Consider the following 19,564-nt stretch of genomic DNA (forward strand, 5'->3'; position numbering starts at 1 on the left):
ATTGGATCCTGTGGGCTCATGAGGTGTGTCCATAATGGCTGACAGTATCAAGAAGATTCCTTTATCCATCATTGGGATATACTTGACAATGAGCTCTAGTTATGGTCTTTAAAGCTTCACACCATCTTTCCAAAGCTCTTGTGGTTGCAGATAAGCTTTAAAAAAAATTGTTTTATTCCCAAATTATTCATAAATTCTTTCGGTAGCTGTGACATAAAATTGGATCTGATTATATTTTCCTGTGTAATCTAGATCTTGTGAAAAATCAAACCAACTTTTCCACTACCACTTTTGCTATAATCTTGCAAAGGCACTGCTTTGGGAAATGTGGTTCAAGTATCCAAAATTGATGCTGGTTTTAGGTAAGGATGTTGCAAAATCTATTTAAGCTTGCTAAATGGTTCTTCAAAAGCTGGAATTAGAATTAAATGTGCAGACTAATTAATGGTTTGGCTTTCCCCACCATTTGACATGTTGGCAAGTCTGACAAAATTTACTCACATTTTAATGAAATCTTGGTTAATAAAACTATTTTAGTACTTTTGCCTGTGTTTTCCTAATACCTAAGTGACCTACAATTGGTAATTGGTGAGCCACTCAGAATTCTATGAATGGATGCAAGTCATCAACTGTTTGCTTTATAGAAAGAAACAAAATCTAGAGGAGGTCATCTCCCAATGCAATTCTTTATTCTAGATGTAGTGACTTTTGATCGAATTTGTTCTGAAATTTCATTTGCATATATTAATGCTGATTGTATTGTAAAAGAATAAGGAATTTACTAAATGTACACTAATTCCAACGATTACTTCAGGCCCATTATTCTACATGTCACAACACAATAGAAAAATACTTTTTCCAGTTACCAATTAAATATCTTATCAACATCAGGATATAAATAAGATTTTATCAACCAGGTTGCTTAATAAATTAAATTATGAATGTCTTATCAAAACAAAACTTGTAATAAAGATACAATACTTAGTTAACGTAGACTGTCAGCAATATAGATGTACAAAACATAGGCGACTACATGCATAAACATACCCTCTCTCTCCCCATGGTCGGGGGGGGGGGGGGGGGGGAAAGAAAGGGAGTGATTTCTCCAGAGATTGGTTTACTGAAAACAAGAAACGTTTTGGCCAACCAGTCATTCTTAAAAACTAAAGGATAAAGCATTGAGGTTCCAGAACCTGTTGCTCTCATGTGCTAGCACGTGGTCAAATCAATCATCATGCAGAGTTGTATTTTCACAGCAAACCTTCAGAGTCAGAGTCGATGTTGAGGTGTGCCTTTCATCACTCAAAAGAAAGTAAAAGGTAAACCTCAAACTCAAAAAAAAGAGTTTCCTTTCGGACCGGTGGTAGATTGGCTGAGCAGCTTCTTCTCAGCAAACTCCCTTTCAATTCAGCTTGTTCTCAAATGAACCAGATAGTTATAGGGAAGAACAGCACAGAAACAAACCCTTCTGTCCACTTTCAAGGAACTAGGAACCTGCACTCCAAGGTCTCTTTGTTCAGCAACACTCCCCAGGACTTCACCATTAGGTGCCTAAGTCCTGCCCTGATTTGCCTTTCCAAGTTGATGGTGAAGGTGGTGGTCTTGGGTTACAGGAGGTGATAAAGAAAACCATCTAGCTAGATGGACGGATCAGCGGCGGACGGAATTGCATCCTGATAAGTGTGCAGTGATGCACTTTTGAAAAAGAAATGGCACAAGGGAGTACTCAATGGATGTCAGGATATTAGGAAACTCAGAGGGATCTTAGGCTGTTTGCCCACACATCACAGAAGGTGGCAAAACAGGTTAATAGGGTAGCTCAGAAGGTACATGGGACACTTCTTTTTAATCAGTAGAGGCAGGGAGGTTATGTTGGAGCTATATAGGACTTTGTTTAGGCTACAGCTGGAGTACTGTGTGTAGTCTGGCCACAGCACCATAGAAAGGATGTGATTACACTGGAGGGGGTGCAGGGGAGATTCAACAATATTACCTGGAATGGAGCAATTTAGCTATAAAAATAGGATGGAGAAGCTCAGGTTGGTTTTCTTTGGAGCAGACAATCATAGAATCCCAAAAGTGTGGAAAAAGGCCATTTGGCCCATTGAATCTGCACTGACATTTCAAAAAGCATCCCACTCAGACCCAGGCCCTCCATATCCCTGTAATCCAACATTTATCGAAGCCAATCCACCCAACCTGCACATCTTTAAACTGTAGGAGGAAACTGGAGTACCAGGCAGAAACCCACACAGACCTGGAAGATGCAGATTGGAATTGAACCAGTGCGAAACAGCTGAGCTACCATGCTGCCCAGGCTGAGGGAAACCTGATAGAGGTATATAAAGATTATGACGGGTATGGTCAGGAATGGGCATGAATAGAGCTATTCCCCTAAGTCAAGTGGTCAATAACAAGAGGGGCATAATGGTAAGGTGACAGGCAAGAGATTTAGAGGGGATATGAGAAGTACACTTTTCACCCAGAAGATAGTGAGAGTCTGGAATGCACTGCCTGGGAAGATAGTTATAGAGTCATAGAGATGCACAGCACAGAAACACACCCTTTGGTCCAACCTGTCCATGTCGACCAGATATCCCAACCCAATCTGCCAGCACATGGTCCATATCCCTCCAAACCCTTCCTAATGATATATCCATCCAGATGCCTTTTAAATGTTGCAATTGTACCAGCCTCCACCACTGCCCCTGGCAACTCATTCCACACATGTACCACCCTCTGCGTGAAAAGTTGTCTCTTAGGTCTCTTTTATATCTTTCCCCTCTCACCCTAAACGTATGCCCTCTAGTTCTGGATTCCCCCACCCCAGGGAAGAGACGTTGTCTACTTATCCTATCCGTACCCCTCATGATTTTATAAACCTCTATAAGGTCACCCCTCAGCCTCTGATGCTCCAGGGAAAACAGCCCCAGCTATTCAACCTCTTCCTATAGCTCAAATTCTCCAACCCTGGCAACATCCTTGTAAATCTTTTCTGAACCCTTTCAAGTTTCACAACACCTTTCCGATAAGAAAGAGACCAGAATTGCATGCCATATTCCAACAGTGGCCTAACCAATGTCCTGTAAAGCTGCAACATGACCTCCCAACTCCTGTACTTAATACTCTGACCAATAAGGGAAAGCATACTAAATGCCACCTTCACTATCCTATCCAGCTGCGACTCCACTTTCAAGGAGCTATGAACCTGCATTCCAAGGTCTCTTTGTTCAGCAACACCCCCTAGGACCTTACCATTAAGTGTATAAGTCCTGCTAAGAGTTGCTTTCCCAAAATGCAACACTTATCTAAATTGAACTCCATCTGCCACTTCTCAGCCCATTGGCTTGAATGAGCACTTGAAATGTTGTAACATTCAAGGCTAAGGACTAGTTTGATGGTACAGACTGGATAAGCTAAGGGCCTCTTTTGTTATACATGATTCTATGAACCAGATGAAACAAGAAGTCTTGTTAAAAAAAAATCCCATGTCCATAAGTGACTTCTTTTAAAGAAAATACTCCAGGTATGTCCACAAATCTTGAAGTAAATCCATTTTGCCACAATCCTTCAAAACCCAAGTCTTCCAAGCAATATTGTATGTCAAGTATTTTTGTAAATGATGTGGCTCATTGGCATTAAGTAGTGATTCACTTATGCCTCACAAAGGAACAGACTAAAACGGTGGGTGCTGGCAAAGTAAGTGTTCGTCATATATGTCTCGGTGAACTAATGCTTGAGAAAAGTGTGTGAAATTTGGCCCTAGTTCTATCCTTCAGATTTCTGGAGTATAAGAGAAAGGAATGGTATACTGGAGTGTTCAAAAGGAGAACTGAATTGGTTAAAGGAAAAAAAAAGCTACTCCACGGTTTGCTGTAAAACAAATAGGCCATTAGGCAATAAAATAGCAGAAGGGAGATAAAGGAACAGGGTTTTTCATAAAGATTCATAAAGTTAAACTTATAACACAGCAATTCCAATTATCCAACTGAGTAAACAACAATGCAAAGGAGGAGAAAAAGTCTCAAAATGTGTAGAAGAGTACCTCCTTGAACAATATGTTTTAGAAACTTGATTTAGTATCTTTAATCCAATAAAAAGACCCCAAGAAGCCTCAAAACTGGGCATCAAGTTATAGGAAGATGACCAAAGGTTTATTCAAACATATAGGCTTTAAGTAGCACTCAAAGGAAGAACGAGAGGCAGAAATTTGAAGAGGTTTAGGGAAGACATTCCAGAATTTATCAGCTAGTCAGCTGAAGTAATGGTCACAGCAATTGAACTAGGGAGATGCCCAAGAGGCTAGACTTAGACGATTGCGGGACTGACGAACATTATGGATAGGGAGGCTGATACCATGGAGGAATTTGAAATGAAAATTTTAAAATTAGGACCTTGGTAAATCAGGATTCAGATCAATGTGTACAGATGTGACAGGGAACGAGTCTCAGGTCAAATAAAGGACAATGGCAGAAATTTTGGATGGCCTCAAATTTTGAATGTCTGACACTGGCCAGGAATGCATTGAAATTTTCTAGATGTTACAATGACATGCATAAAGATTTCAGCAGGAAATTGGCAGAGATATGCACAGATGATGTTACAGAATACGTAGTTTTTGTAATGTGCAGGTATGTGATCAGGAGCTTATCTTAGAGACAATTATAGAACCAAGACGGAAAACAGTTTGGTTTCATCTCTACTTGCCAGGGAGAGGAATGTAGTTTGGTGCAAGGATCAAAGACAATGGCTTCAATGTTCTCAATATTTATTCAGAAAGTATTTGTGCTCATTCCTGTAAATGTCAGATAAGCAGACTGATCATTTTGCAACAATGGAGAAATGGAGAGAGGTTGCTAAGCCCATTAAGGATGGATCTGGCTCTGGGAAATAAACTGAAGGTGAATGGAGTATGTTTCAAAGGAGAACATCTGGGGAAAAAGTGATTATTTTACTATTAGGTTTAAAGCAGCTAACAAAAAAGACAAGGGAAAATCAATTTTGTCAAAAAAACTCAATAGGAAATGGAATCTGGCTCAGACAGATTGCAATCAAAGACCGGCAAATAAATGAATAATGGGAAATCTAAGAAGAGGAGGTGTTTTATGCACAGAATAATCACATTCCTTGCGGAAAGGAAGACCATCTGCAGCTAGAGTTCCCTGGGTGACCAACAGAAAAGGAAGAAAGTTCATTTCATAATTCAACACAAAACCAAGCTGCATTCAAAAGGAACAGAAAGAACTGGAAAACAGAGTAAAATGACCAAGTAAAATGAAACTCTGTCAAATGTTGAAATGAACTACTCCAAAAGCCACCTTTAGTGATTCATTCGAAGTTCAAATCATGTTGTGTGCAAATATTCTAATGTTTCCATTTGCAATGGAAGAACTGTCTTCGGTCTTCCAGTCCTTACCTTGCTGAGGATGTAGGGTAGATCTCTCCGAGATAATTTGAGGGTTTCCTTGCTTTCTGCCAGGTACTGCAGGTCACTGTCTGATAGTCCAACGTGAATCCTTCCTTTCACAATGCCGACTGTTGCAGGAACTGCCCCATGACTTTTTACAATCTGCTCAACTTCTTTAGCAGTACTGAAACAAATCAGAAAACCTTAAACAAAATGACATTTGCACTGGCCTTTAGAAATACCATTAGTTCAAAAAGGTGTCTCCTGACTGATTGGCAGAATTGTTAAGATCCACAGGGAGGTTCTTGGTGATGGGCCGACAGATGAGTCACACTTCTACCTGGAGCAAGACGGCTGGCTACAAGGGATCGAGTGAGTCAAATAATGAGGTGTGAGATTGTCCCTGTTGTTACCTTATGAGGTCATTAATAGGGCAGACAGGTATTCATTCCCTGAGCTCAGAGCATTACTTTGGCTCTCTCATTAGAAGCTGAAATAGCAGTCAGACCTTTGGACAAAGAATCCAGGCCCTCTTTGAGGAGGCGGGCTGATGGAGATCTAGAGCTGAAGAAAGGAAATTCTAGCAGAGTCCCTGTGCAGACCAGAGCCACAGTTGGAGGAGTCTGACCAAACTGTGTCTGCAGTGATGGCCCCCAACTTGTCATCCTGCATGGGAAGGAGGGTAACTGCCTTAGAGATCCAGATCCAACAGAACACATAATGGTTGTCAAATATGCACTTGAATTCTAACTCCATCATACTAGCCATAAATAAAGTAATGGTGAGGTGAGGCAGCTCAGAGCCATCCAAAGCGAGTCTGCTCAAGGGGTCAGGGAGGTGCCATCGGGTAATAACATGGAGGCAGTGTTCCAGAAACCTTCCGGCTGAATTCATCCCAGGATGCTTCATTGGGGCTCTGTCTTTCCAGCTCCTCTCCACGAGTGACCCAGTCACGTCCAGCCGTTCAGGCAGAGGAAACTGCACAAGCAACTGTGCAGGTGAAAAATTGCCAGGTCTTAAACCATGAGACCAAACTCATCACAGAGAATAGGCTTTAGCAGTCAGCAGGTTCCCTCCAAATTGCTCTGGATATTAGGGCTGCACTGAGGCAAACTGCTAGGAAAGAAAAACAAAGTAATTCTAAAAAGCACAAAGGTGGCATCGGTGTTTAATCACTGGACAAATTAAACACACACTAGAAATTCTACATTCAATTCCACTTCAAGTATGTTCATTGCAGTTTATTTTGCTGCTAATTCCTACAACGTTTGGATGCATTTAAGGCATAGCAACTCATTCCTGATCAGTTCAGTTCCCCACTGAGCACAATGACTATTAGAAGCATTGCATTGTCTTGGCACATCATCATATTTGTCGGAAGAGGTCTGTGAACAAACTGTAGGGAACAATCCTTCAGTATTTATTTGAAGCCCTCCCTTCAGTCTTGAGGTATTTCTGTCCAAGGGGAATCTCCGTATACAGCACTTAGGATTGGGGAAACCTTGGCCTCATCCACCCCATCATGCCACCCTGGAAGACCAATGCCAAGATCACCTCTTATTGATACAGCCATGGCTCTGCAGGCTAGCTCCTCCATTATGGAGTTTCCCACTCCCAGCCTTGGATCAACACCTTTATCTTGCCTTCAGATCATTTCCTCCACCCTCTTTTCAGACATAGAGTCAGAGTTATTGAGATGCACAGCACAGAAACAGACCATTCGGTCCAACTCATCCACGCCGACCAGATATCTCAACCCAATCTAGTCCCATTTGCCAGTACCTGGCCCATATCCTTCTAAACCCTTCCTATTCATATACCCAGTCAGATAACTCTTAAATGTTGCAATTGTACCAGCCTCCACCACTCCCTCTGGCAGCTCATTCCACACACGTACCACTCTCTGTGTGGAAAAAGGTTGCCCTTTAGATCCCTTTTAAATCTTTCACCCTAAACCTATGCTCTCTAGTTCTGGACTCCTATACCTCTGGGAAAAGACTTTATCTATTTACCCTATCCATACCACTCATGGTTTTATAAACCTCTATAAAGGTCACCCCTCAGCCTCTGACATTCCAGGGAAATCAGCCCCAGCCTATTCAGCCTCTCCCTATAGCTCAAACCCTCCAACCCTGGCAACATCCTTGTAAATCTTTTCTGAACCCTTTCAAGTTTCACAACATCTTCTGTTGGGAAGGAGACCAGAATTGCACGTAATATTCCAACAGTGGCCTAACCAATGTCCTGTACAGCCGCAACATGACCTCCCAACTCCTATAATCAGTACTCTGACCAATAAAGGAAAGCATACCAAACGCCGCCTTCACTATCCTATCCACCTGCGACTCCACTTTCAAGAAGCTATGAACCTGTACTCCAAGGTCTGTTTGTTCAGCAACACTCACCAGGACTTTACTATTAAGTGAATAAGTCCTGTTCTGATTTGCGTTTCCAAAATACAGCACCTCGCATATATCTAAATTAAATGCCATCTGCCACTCCTCAGACCATTGGCCCATCTGATCAAGATCCTGTTGTAATCTGAGGTAACCTTCTTCACTGTCCACTACATCTCCAATTTTGGTGTCATCTGTAACCCTATTAACCATACCTCCTATGTTCCCATCCAAATCATTCATATAAAATTACAAAAAAATATTGGACCCAGCACCGATTCTTGTGGCACTCCACTGATCACAGGCCTCCAGTCTGAAAAGCAACCCTCCACACCACCCTCTGTCTTCTACCTTGGAGCCAGTTCTCTATCCAAATGGCCAGTTCTCCCTGTAGTCCATGAAATCTGATCTTGCTAACCAGTCTCCCATGGGGAACCTTGTCAAACGGAGACATGACCACCTACCAGGGACATTCTAGGCATCCTAACACACTGTGCAGAGGTACATTATCCCACGTAAATCTCAATCTGCCAGTGATCATCCACAGCACTACGTCATGATCCTGAGCATCCCACAGTTCTCTCACATCTCAGGACTTCACAAGTAATCTTCCTCGTTTCGGCATTGGTCTCGCACAATCGTTTTGGTCTTCATGACCTAGTATCCTCCACCTTACCCCACAAGGTGATGGGAGGCCCTCCCTTGATCTGCAGCAGCTGTGTTTCGTTCAACCGTGTTTCTATATCAGGTGAGAGAGACCCATGTAGCACTGCCACTGTCTGGAAGTTGACTATACCGATCAGGATACACCTAATCAAGGCTCACAGTTACTTAGCTCTTGTTAAAATGGTATCCCTAAATCAACCAATTTTTCATTCACCCAAATTAATTGATAATAGATATAGGGGCAGAAGGCAGCTTAATCAGCATCACATCTGCTCAGTCATTCAATGAAATCATGACTGATCTGATCATCTTCGGCATCACTTTCTGGCCTTTTCCTGCCAACCCTTACTGGTTAAAAATATGTCTACCCCATCCTTGAATGATCTTAATAATTCAGTCTCAACAGAATTCTGCAGTAAAGAATTCCAGTGTTACGACTCTCTGAGAAGAAATTTCTCATTTCAGTTTTAATCGGGTGATGTCTTATATGCTCTGTGATCATAGAGTCTCCTACAGAGGGAAATAATCTTCCCACATCCACCCCTTCCTCCCCTTCCAACAAACAGTCTTGTATGTTTCAACAAGGTAATGTTTCATTCTTCTAAACTCCAAGGTGTATGAGCCCAACCTAATTAACCTCTCCTGTTTAGAAAATCCCTTCATACCTGGGATCTCCTGAATGAACCTTCTTTGTTCTGCTTCCAAATGTCAGTTTTTCGTTCTTTAAGTATTCCAGTTGTCCTCCCACTTTGAGGAATTGGGCTTTTGATATTTTTTGCATTGTCAGGGCCATCTCCTAGAAATGGTGTGAATCACATTGGAGACTTGTGCCACCACCTTCTCTCTTCTTTCAAATGACTCTCAAACAGCACCCCAACCAACTTCAACACAGGCCACAGGTTCCCTCTGAACCTGCCCTCTTTACCCCATGATCTCCACATACATTCATGAACAGGTTTCAGGTAGAGAAGCACGTCCCCCTTGATTAAGCCCTCATGTTAATTGCACCTCACAGTGACCTTCTCTGTAACCACCTCACCCCTGACCGCACAACTACACTTGCTTCCACAAGATCTACCAATATTTTGGATTTGTATTTTGTAGATTCCTTCAGGTTAAGTTTAACTGCCAGCGTTAGTGGACCAGCTGCCTGCTGCATGTTCCACTCCATTGTGAAAAAAATGTCAGGCAAGGCCCATAATGGATAGCTAATGTGCTCTCTCTGAAAACTAAATTCAGCCCCTTACATACAGAACCAAGCCTGGCAGTTTGTGGTGACTGGTTAAACGGGTTTCTAGATTTTTCCAAGGGCTTTAGTGTTGCTTTAGGGAGTACATCCTGCAGAACTATAGAGAAGCCCTTTTTTTTATGTAAGAGTAACTCTTCCTATTAATATTCCTGGCAGTCACAGCATCGCTGGAATATATTTCAAAAAGAATGATTGAATCCCTGGCAGTGGCTGATGATATCAAATCCAAAATTTCCTTCTGAAGAGGGGGCAGATCATGCTACAACTGTAAACTCCCAACTTCTCCCCACCCAATGTTCTGAAAGAGTCCACATACTTCAGGTTGTGAGGGTATGGCATGCCATGTGTGATGATCGTGCTCTCCAAAGCCACCACAGCCTTCTTCTTGGCTATTGCTTCAGAGACCTCTGGCTGAAGTTTAACCAATCCATCTGTATAAAGCAAAAAATGAGCTATTATTTCAATTCTTTTGACTGCACTTAATTTGTTTTTTTTTGCAAGGACTTAGTTACATTATTCTCTTCTCATACAGAAGGCTCCCTTTGTACCTAGAAGGAACACAGACCAGGGAGATGGGAAAGGGTGGCCCAGCATCCCTACTGATGTCCACATTCTAGGGCTGGTGGACATTCCTGGCGCACTGATGTGATCAATTCAGCTTTATTTGGTTGTTAACTTGACTCAGCCAGTGTAGCCATTTTATGATCCGAGCACACAATCTCAGTTGTACCTTTTCATGGAGTACTGTGTGATTCAAGATCACCATCTTTTCAACAGAGCCTTAAACTGCAGCTACATCTGCAGATATAAAAAAATCTCTTAGCACTGTGTAAAAAAAAATGAAGGAGTTCTCATCTGTCCTAATCAACATTCCTCATCAGCCAAGACTACCACATTGCTGGCCACTTGCTATTTGTGAACGTATGTAAAAGTTGGTTCCCATATTTGCTTACATAATAGAAACCGCACATCCAAAATCATTAATTGTATATGAAATATTTTTAAGATGTCCTGAAAGTGTGAAAAGATTCTATGTCAATGTAAGATTTTTCTTCAAGTCCAGTATAAAGCAGCTACAGTCTGATCAGTGCATTTTAAGTAGATAAATAAAAGGTAATTTGTTAATCTGCTAATCTGCCTAGGTAGTTATTGGATCATCTGGCCCGTACATGATAATCTGCTTTCTTCTTCTACAACCTATATTGGATAAATCTGAAACAGCATGGATTCAAGTCACAGCTATTTAAGACAAAAATGAACCAGCAAACTGATTTTTCAGATAATTGATGGAATAATGGAATCTGCACATGATGACAATTAGGGTGTTCTTCTAAAGTTGGAGCAGAGGTACAGTCACAGGAGTAGAGAGGAAGGAATTTAATTCTGCACCTAATCCATTTATATTGCAAGGCTTGATGCTGATTCCAAATGCCAAAATATAATGTTGGCCCAACTTTAACAGACTTTATAAAAAAAAATCAAAAAAGTGATATTTTTTCATTACAGCTAGAATTTAAAAAATTGAATAAAAGATACTAAATTACAAACTGCAAAACAAAACAAATCTATTGAAGACCGAAATAAATTCAGCAGCAAGGAAAGAATTGTGTAAAAAGGAGTGTTAACAAACCATACAGAAGTCTTCGAGCGATGATGAAACCCTGAGCAGCACAAGGTTGGGCCAAGAGATGAATACGTTTACACAGCATTCTCCAATGAGTACAGGCACTGAGGAGGGGAAAACAGAGTCAGATCAATCATCAATTTTTCTTTGTTCCTCCTGATCAATTTAAATAAGGTTCGTTACATTTGGAATTGGAGGGAGCATCTTTGGTGTCATGGCAGGAGATTTTTTTGTTTGAAAAGGCTTTTTTTTGTCCTAAAAAAGGCAATTTAATTTGGAGATTATGCATCAGCTTTCACCATGATAGACAATTTTAGCCAAAAGTCAATCCTGCTGTGGGGGCCCAAACATTTCAAATTCCATTCAACATCAGTCAAGAAAAATGTATACGTATACGTCTTAATAGAGTTTTCAATCCATCATGTCATCTTTCTCATCACATTTTAATTGGCTGGAACCAATAAGTTTCAACACTGGCTAATCTATGGGGATGTAGATTTGTGAATCTACAAAACGTGAATCAAAACAATCAAATCATTCAAACACTTCTAGAATCATTCTGGTTGCCAATCCAAGAGCTAAAGATGTTAAACTACATCATAAATAAATTATTATCTAATTTCACAATGAAAAGATGATTAACTAATCACACTGTCAAATTTGACATTGAGTATATTAAGTTCATTGAAGTCTTCAAAAAATTCCATTTGCCTCTTCAATTCCGAGCTCCAACACTTATTCAGTGCTCACAGCCACTTTAGTACAGAGATTGAGACCATCTATTTGTTTCCTCTGCCTGCCCACCTTTCTCTTTTTCACCAAAAAAAAGGTTATGCCAAACTGTTGCTTCCTTAGCTGACCCGAGGTTCTTCTCCAATATTTCTCCAGTTTGAGTGTGTTGGGTTCTCCAGTGTTATGGCAGGAGACAGTCATATTCTACAACATAGTACAGTTGAAGACACCACATTTGACAGCAAAACAGACACTTCTTCTGCACTGCTGTCCATCATTCAGCTCAATGGGGCTATCCTGACTGGTTTCCACCTTTACCCATGTAATCATAACCAGAACATCTCCAGCAATACTGCGTCCAGAATCCCCAAATAATCCACTCGGAGATTCCTTCTCATCTTATCCTTTGGGATTATAAACATAAATTGGGAGAGGGAAGCTGTTGACAGAAAGTTGTTTGTGTCTTCACAGGAATGCCAGATGTAGGTGCTCAGTCACCAACCTGAGACTGGCAATACGTTGTCACTCTTATCCTCTTCCAGAGCAGAGAGTCTTCCCTCACGTTCCACAGTCTCAGTGTTTGAATGTTTGAACATGGGAATATTCCTTCTGCATCAACATCTCCTGGAAGGAGATTGAGCAACAGGGCAAAGTTACTAGTTAAGGAATGTGTGCCACATGTCATGGGAAAGAAAGATTTGATTATTCAAATTCAAGTAGAGAAGGGGGTGTTTCATTCTCATAAGTAATTACGTTTTGAGAATTGGGCACACTCAGATTACAACTTGAAATCCTAAATTACTGATGTCAAAAGAACATTTAGACAGACAATAGTATTCTTGTTAAACACGCACAGAATCTGTATTACTAGCAAGGGACACAACCTTACAAAGGGATCTGTCTTTCCACGGTTACAATCATGTTGTCATACACAATTCCGTGTCAATCATATTTCAATTTCTTCTTATTGACCAAATACACAATTGACCAATCATATTCTGCTTTGGTTATGCCTCACTTAAGAGGTCTTTTGCCTTAGACTCCCGCCACAGAAGTTAAACATGGTTCACAGCTTCCTCTTTGCTTAATGTGGAGGAAGTTGTTTTGTCTTGAACCTATCTTGTTTAATTTGTCTTGGTTTTATTTTAACACCTTCCACTCTTCCCCATTTTGTCCTGAAAGGACAACCTTAGAAGTCAATCTGAGCCAGTTTTCAGGATTCAACATCTTTATCCTCTGATGTGGTCACCTGCTGGACCATGGCACTGGCTGTAGTCCTTTTTACACAACTGGTGCAAAGCGTTCTAATTCACCCGATCAGGACCGAGACCGTCATGATCAAGGCAGTACCCCAATACACCACTGAACAACTGAGCTTCCCCAATTTCCAAAAAGGCTGTGTAACCAACTAAAGGGTCCCCAGCCATTGCTGGGTTCTTTTAACTTGTTTATTTCCTTTCTGACATGGTCAGCCAAGTTAGTGATTTCTTCAGAGTTATCGGGGCTGTTGGTGCAACATTCCTGACCGGAGGGCACAAGTGCCATTTTTCTCAATTAAGGTCCAGTGCAGAGCAATGCGATTCTGCTCAGAGGTGACTCATTATCATCATACATCGACTCAAAATCCCCCATTTGAGGTATCTGTATGTCATTTTTGTTTTCTTCCTTTCACTACACTCACTATCATCATTTTAAAGTCAGTTTCTCTATGGATTATCTGTCAGTGTCTTATAATTTAAACTATGTTCTTGTACCTTCCAACCCACATGAATCCATTTGTCAAGTAGATGTACGTATCGAAGGCCCATTTGTCAGTGTAATTATTTTTCCCGCCAGCACCCACTCATGTTTGTTACTTTTGAGGTAACAATTACTATTGCACACTTACATTGGTGGCCTAAGACTGTCATGCATTCTTGACTCCCATATGATCTTATCAAAAGATCTATGAGATTTTACTTATCTCTCCACGTACTAGCCCAATGCTTCAGGAAGTGGCTTGATCACCAAGTTCACCAAGACAAGACAAGGACACAAACAAACATCACCAAGAGAAAGCCATTAGTTTAAGTACTATCACCTAAATTTCCTTTTCATTAAAATGCATTACAACTTTAAATGCCATTTCAATCCATTATCCTAATTTTTTTTTCCACTAATCCCCATCCCAATTGTTGTTTGTTCTTTCTCTAAGATTACCCATATATCTTAAATTTACTTTATAACCCATTCTAGGTATTGGATACATTTCTATGCAAATTTGTCTAAATTCAAAATTCTGCTTTGAGACCTCTTATAACGATAGCTCTTCCATAATTTTCTACATTTTTTACTTGACCTTTCCAGAAATTCCAAATAATAATCAGTACCCTCTGATCTCTCATCTTTCTGCAAAACCTTCTGAATCCTAACCACAATGTCCAGCCAACAGTCTGTTTGTCATAGATGCTGATCTGCTTCGAACCAGTTTCAACTGGAACTTCAACTCTGCTCTTCGCTCTGGCTTTTGCGACATAACAGCCTTTAGGTGTTCTTTGCCTTGTTTGGCCCTTCTGGTGTCAGAGTCGGTTTGTTGGGCGATGGGTGGATCCACGTGGGCCATTCTTCCATTCTCACTGCAGTGTGTGTCACCAACAGTACTCTGTACAATCCTTCCCACCTCAGTCCTGAACAGTCCTTTTGGAGAACGATTTCACGAACCCATAGTCTCCTGGCCGATAGACGTGGCAGCTTTCCTCTGTGGTTTCCTTTTGGGCTTCAACTGCCTGTGAAAGGAAGGCTTTCAGAGACTTAATGCCACACAATAGTTGAGCAGGGTTCATCCACGCTGTGGATGTTTATTTGCTTGGTGGTAAGAGGAGCATTTATTGGCAGTTTAATTGCTCTACCCATTATTATCTCATGGTGGGACAGTCCCTTTACCCTGTTAGGACTTGATCTCATTAACATAAGTGTGCTAGGTAATGGCCCTGGCCATTTCAAGCCGGTTTCCCCAAATAAGTCAGTTACATTTTTAAAAAATATTCTATTGTGCATTTCTACTGCTCCAGTTGACTGGGAATGATATGGCAATGACAGGTGATGCTTGCTCTGTCGTCCTTGAAGCAGTTCCTTAACTATTTGTCCTGTAAATGCGGTCCATTTCCGCTTGATATTTGTTCTGGCACTCCGAAATGGGGTGCAAAGTCTGGCAGCCAGATCTTGGCCACTACTATGATGTCATTCAGTCAGGTAAGGTAAGCTTCCATTCACCTGGAGAATGCATCCAAAATAACGAATACATAACTAAAACATACACACTTAGGCATTTAAATAAAGTCCATTAGAGCCTTGTGGTTGAGCTGTGAAGTAGGCTTAACACTGGGGTTTTTTTCCCACATTAAACATCTGACATACCAGACATCTGGCACTTATTTCTCTGCTATGGTCGCGAAGCTTGATGCTTACCAGGATTGTTGTACAATACTATTCAGCAGCCCCTCCCACCTTGCCCCTGTGTAAAATGATGGCACACACGGGCAAACCAGGGTAACAAGGCAAAGGTTGCTATCACGCAGCCATCATGGGAGATCCAGAAGCCATTCAGTTGTCAGTGATGTTCTGCAGCCTGCCAGCCAGATTGTTCTGCAGTGCTGGGTTCTGATTGAAAATTGATAATTTCCTCAAGGGATGGGGCAGAATTCTTAGGGGCAGTAAGGGCAACACATAAATGTACCATTGTCCTGGGCCATTCTGTGGTTGCTGCCTTGGCTGAAAGATCATCGTGACAGTTTCCTAAGTATACATCATTACAGGGATTAGTGGGAGCTGACCTTTATCTGGGATTGCCAATCCCACTCCTGCTATTGCGACTGATGCAAAAGGGGAAAAGGATTGGAGAGACTGAACTACACTACATTCTCCTGCAACTTATTTGGATACTCTTGGGACAATGGCCATATTGGCCACAATTAAAACAAGGTCTTGACTTGCCTCTTCCCCCAACCTGGCCACATCCCTTGCCTCTGTCCACATTGATCCAGTGCGGTCTGTGGGGTGATCTAGCTCCATCAGCCACAAAGATCCAATCAGATCTTTCCTTTTTTTTCTATCTTGAGCTGTAATTATTAATGTCAATGTTGTAGAATACTCAAGATTTAATGCAGACACTTAGTTTCCTGTCCTATAAAGATGGTATAGAACATTTCATACATGGTTGCAACCCGTTTACAACAGCACTTATAAGGGCGGGCATGCTCACATCTCCATCAATACCCAAATATCGTTCAACGTAACTTCCACATCCTCATCAGTTTCCTCAGATTTTAGAAAATTTCACTGGAATTTTGTTCAAACAGGGTTGCATTTCCAAAATTCCAATTTTCACAAAATACATTTTACAATGAGGAAATTGTAGCGCGACAAGAATATTTTTCATCAGTATTCACACTGGAAAATGACAATGTTGCCAGGGAGAATACTGAGATACAGGCTACTATACTAGATGGGATCGAGTTTCACAAGGAGGTGGTGTTAGCAATTCTGGAAAGTGTGAAAATATACAAGTCCCCTGGGCTGGACGACATTTATCCGAGGATTCTCTAGGAAGCTAGGGAGGAGATTGCAAAGCTTTTGGCTTTGATGTTTATGTTGTCATTGTCTGCAGGAATATTGCCAGAAGACTGGAGGATAACAAATGTTGTCCCCTTGTTCAAGAAGGGGAGTAGAGACAACCCTGGTAATTATAGACCAGTAAGCCTTGTTTTGGTTGTGGGTAAAGTGTTGGAAAAGGTTATAAGAGATAGGATTTATAATCATCTAGAAGGGAATAAGTTGATATGGGAGGATATTCCTGGAAATACATCCAGGGAAGTTATTTGGTTGGAACTGAGAAATAAGAAAGGGATGGTCACCTTACTGGGATTGTATTATAGACCCCCCAATAGTCAGAAGGAAACTAAGAAACAAATTTGTAAGGAGATCTCAGCTATCAGTAAGAATAATAGGGTGGTTATGGTAGGGGATTTTAACTTTCCAAACATAGACTGGGATTGCCATAGTGTTAAGGGTTTAGATAGAGAGGAATTTGTTAAGTGTGTATAAGAAAATTTTCTGATTCAATATGTGGATGTACCGACCAGAGAAGGTGCAAAACTTGACCTACTCTTGGGAAATAAGGCAGGGCAGGTGACTGAGATGTCAGTGGGGGAGCACTTTGGGGCCAGCGACCATAATTCTATTAGTTTTAAAACAGTGATGGAAAAGGATAGACAAGATCTAAAAGTTGAAATTCTAAATTGGAGAAAGGCTAATTTTGATGGTATTAGGCAAGAACTTTCAAAAGAACTGACTGGGGGCAGATATTCGCAGGTAAAGGGACGGCTGGAAAATGGGAAGCCTTCAGAAATGAGATAACAAGAATCCAGAGAAAGTATGTTCCTGTCAAGGTAAAAGAAAAGGTTGGTAGGTACAGGGAATGCTGGATGACTAAAGAAATTGTGGGTTTGGTTAAGAAAACGAAGGAAGCATATGTCAAGTATAGACAGGATAGATCGAGTGAATCCTTAGAAGAGTATAAAGGTAGTAGGAGTATACTCGAGAGAGAAATCAGGAGGGCAAAAAGATGACATGAGATAGCTTTGGCAAATAGAGTTAAGGACAATCCAAAGGGTTTTTACAAATACATTAAGGACAAAAGGATAACTAGGGAGAGAATAGGGCCCCTCAAAGATCAGCAAGCCAGTGTTTGTGTGGAGCTGTAGGAGATGGGGGAGATACTAAATGAGTATTTTGCATCAGTGTTTACTGTGGAAAAGGACATGGAAGATATAGAATTAAGGGAAATAGATGGCGACATCTTGAAAAATGTCCATATTACAGAGGAGGAAGTGCTGGATGTCTCGAAATGCATAAATGTGGATAAATTCCCAGTAGCTGAAAATGTGTTGCTGGAAAAGGGCAGCAGGTCAGGCAGCATCCAAGGAACAGGAAATTCGACGTTTCGGGCATCAGGAATCTGATGAAGGGCTTATGCCCGAAACGTCGAATTTCCTGTTCCTTGGATGCTGCCTGACCTGCTGCGCTTTTCCAGCAACACATTTTCAGCTCTGATCTCCAGCATCTGCAGTCCTCACTTTCTCCTCATAAATTCCCAGTACCTGATCAGGCGTACCCTAGAAGTCTGTGGGAAGCTAAGGAAGTAATCGCTGGGCCTCTCACGGAGATATTTGTATCATCGATAGTCACAGGTAAGGTGGTGGAAGACTGGAGGTTGGCAAATGTGCTGCCACTGTTAAGAAAGATGGCAAGGACAAGCCAGGGAACTATAGACCAGTGAGCCTGACTTCAGTGGTGGGCAAGTTGTTGGAGCGAATCCTGAGAGACAGGATGTACAGGTATTTGGAAAGACAAGGACTGATTAAGGATAGTCAACATGGCTTTGTATGTGAGAAATCATGTCTCACAAACTTGATTGAGTTTTTTGTAGAAGTAACAAAGAACATTGATGAGGGCAGAACAGTGGATGTGATCTATATGGACTTCAGTAAGGTATTGGACAAGGGAGTCTGATAAACAAGGTTAGATCTCATGGAATACAGGGAGAACGAGTCATTTGGATACAGAACTGGCTCAAAAGGCGACCAGAATGGAGGCCAGTGACCAGTGGAGTACCACAAGGTTCGGTGCTGGGTCCACTACTTTTTGTCACTTATATAAATGATTTGGATGTGAGCATAAGAGGTATAGTTAGTAGGTTTGCATATGACACCAAAATTGGAGGTGTAATGGCCAGCGAAGAAGGTTATCTCGGATTACAATGGGATCTTGATCAGATGGCCCAATGGGCTGAGAAGTGGCAGATAGAGTTTAACATAGATAAATAGGAGGTGCTGCATTTTGAGAAAGCAAATATTAGAAGGACTTATACACTTAATGTAAGGTCTTCGGGAGTCTTGCTGAACAAAGAGACGTTGGAATGCAGTTCGTAGCTTCTTGAAAGTGGAGTCGCAGGAAGATAGGATAGTGAAGGTGGTGTTTGGATGCTTTCCTTTATTGGTCAGTATTAAATATAGCAGTTGGGTGGTCATGTTATGGCTGTACAGGATATTGGTTGGCATATTGCATGCAAGTCTGGTCTCCTTCCTATCGGAAAGACGTTGTGAAACTTGAAAGGAGTCAGAAAAAGATTTACAAGGATGTTGCCAGGGTTGGAGGATTTGAGCTTTAGGGAGAGGTTGACTAGGCTAGAGTTGTTTTCTCTGGAGCGTTGGAGGCTGAGGGGTAACCTTATAGAGGTTTACAAAATCATGAGGGGCATGGAAAGGATAAATAGACAAAGTCTTTTCCCTGGGGTCGGGGAGTCCAGAACCAGAGGGCATAGGTTTAGGGTGAGAGGGGAAAGATATAAAAGAGACCTAAGGGGCAACTTTTTCACGCAGAGGGTGGTACGGGTATGGAATAAGCTGCCAAAGGAAGTAGTGGAGGCTAGTACAATTGCAACATTTAAAAGA

The 19,564-nt window shown here is 41.4% G+C and overlaps 1 protein-coding gene across 1 annotated transcript in view; it reads right to left on the reverse strand.

Annotated features, from left to right (window-relative positions):
• Nucleotides 1-14,676, reverse strand: part of zgc:136858 (uncharacterized protein LOC678543 homolog) — a 102,880-nt gene extending 88,204 nt beyond the window's left edge. The window contains exons 1-4 of the mRNA XM_060840076.1: nt 14,504-14,676; nt 11,349-11,446; nt 10,035-10,149; nt 5,417-5,591 (exon numbers count right to left, since the gene is read on the reverse strand). Coding sequence (XP_060696059.1) covers nt 5,417-5,591; nt 10,035-10,149; nt 11,349-11,446; nt 14,504-14,676 — 561 coding nt within the window. The remainder of the gene's footprint in view (nt 1-5,416; nt 5,592-10,034; nt 10,150-11,348; nt 11,447-14,503) is intronic.
• Between the last annotated feature and the right edge of the window lie 4,888 nt (nt 14,677-19,564).

Source organism: Hemiscyllium ocellatum, chromosome 19 (genome assembly GCF_020745735.1).
Source record: "Hemiscyllium ocellatum isolate sHemOce1 chromosome 19, sHemOce1.pat.X.cur, whole genome shotgun sequence".
NCBI classification, from domain to species: domain Eukaryota; kingdom Metazoa; phylum Chordata; class Chondrichthyes; order Orectolobiformes; family Hemiscylliidae; genus Hemiscyllium; species Hemiscyllium ocellatum.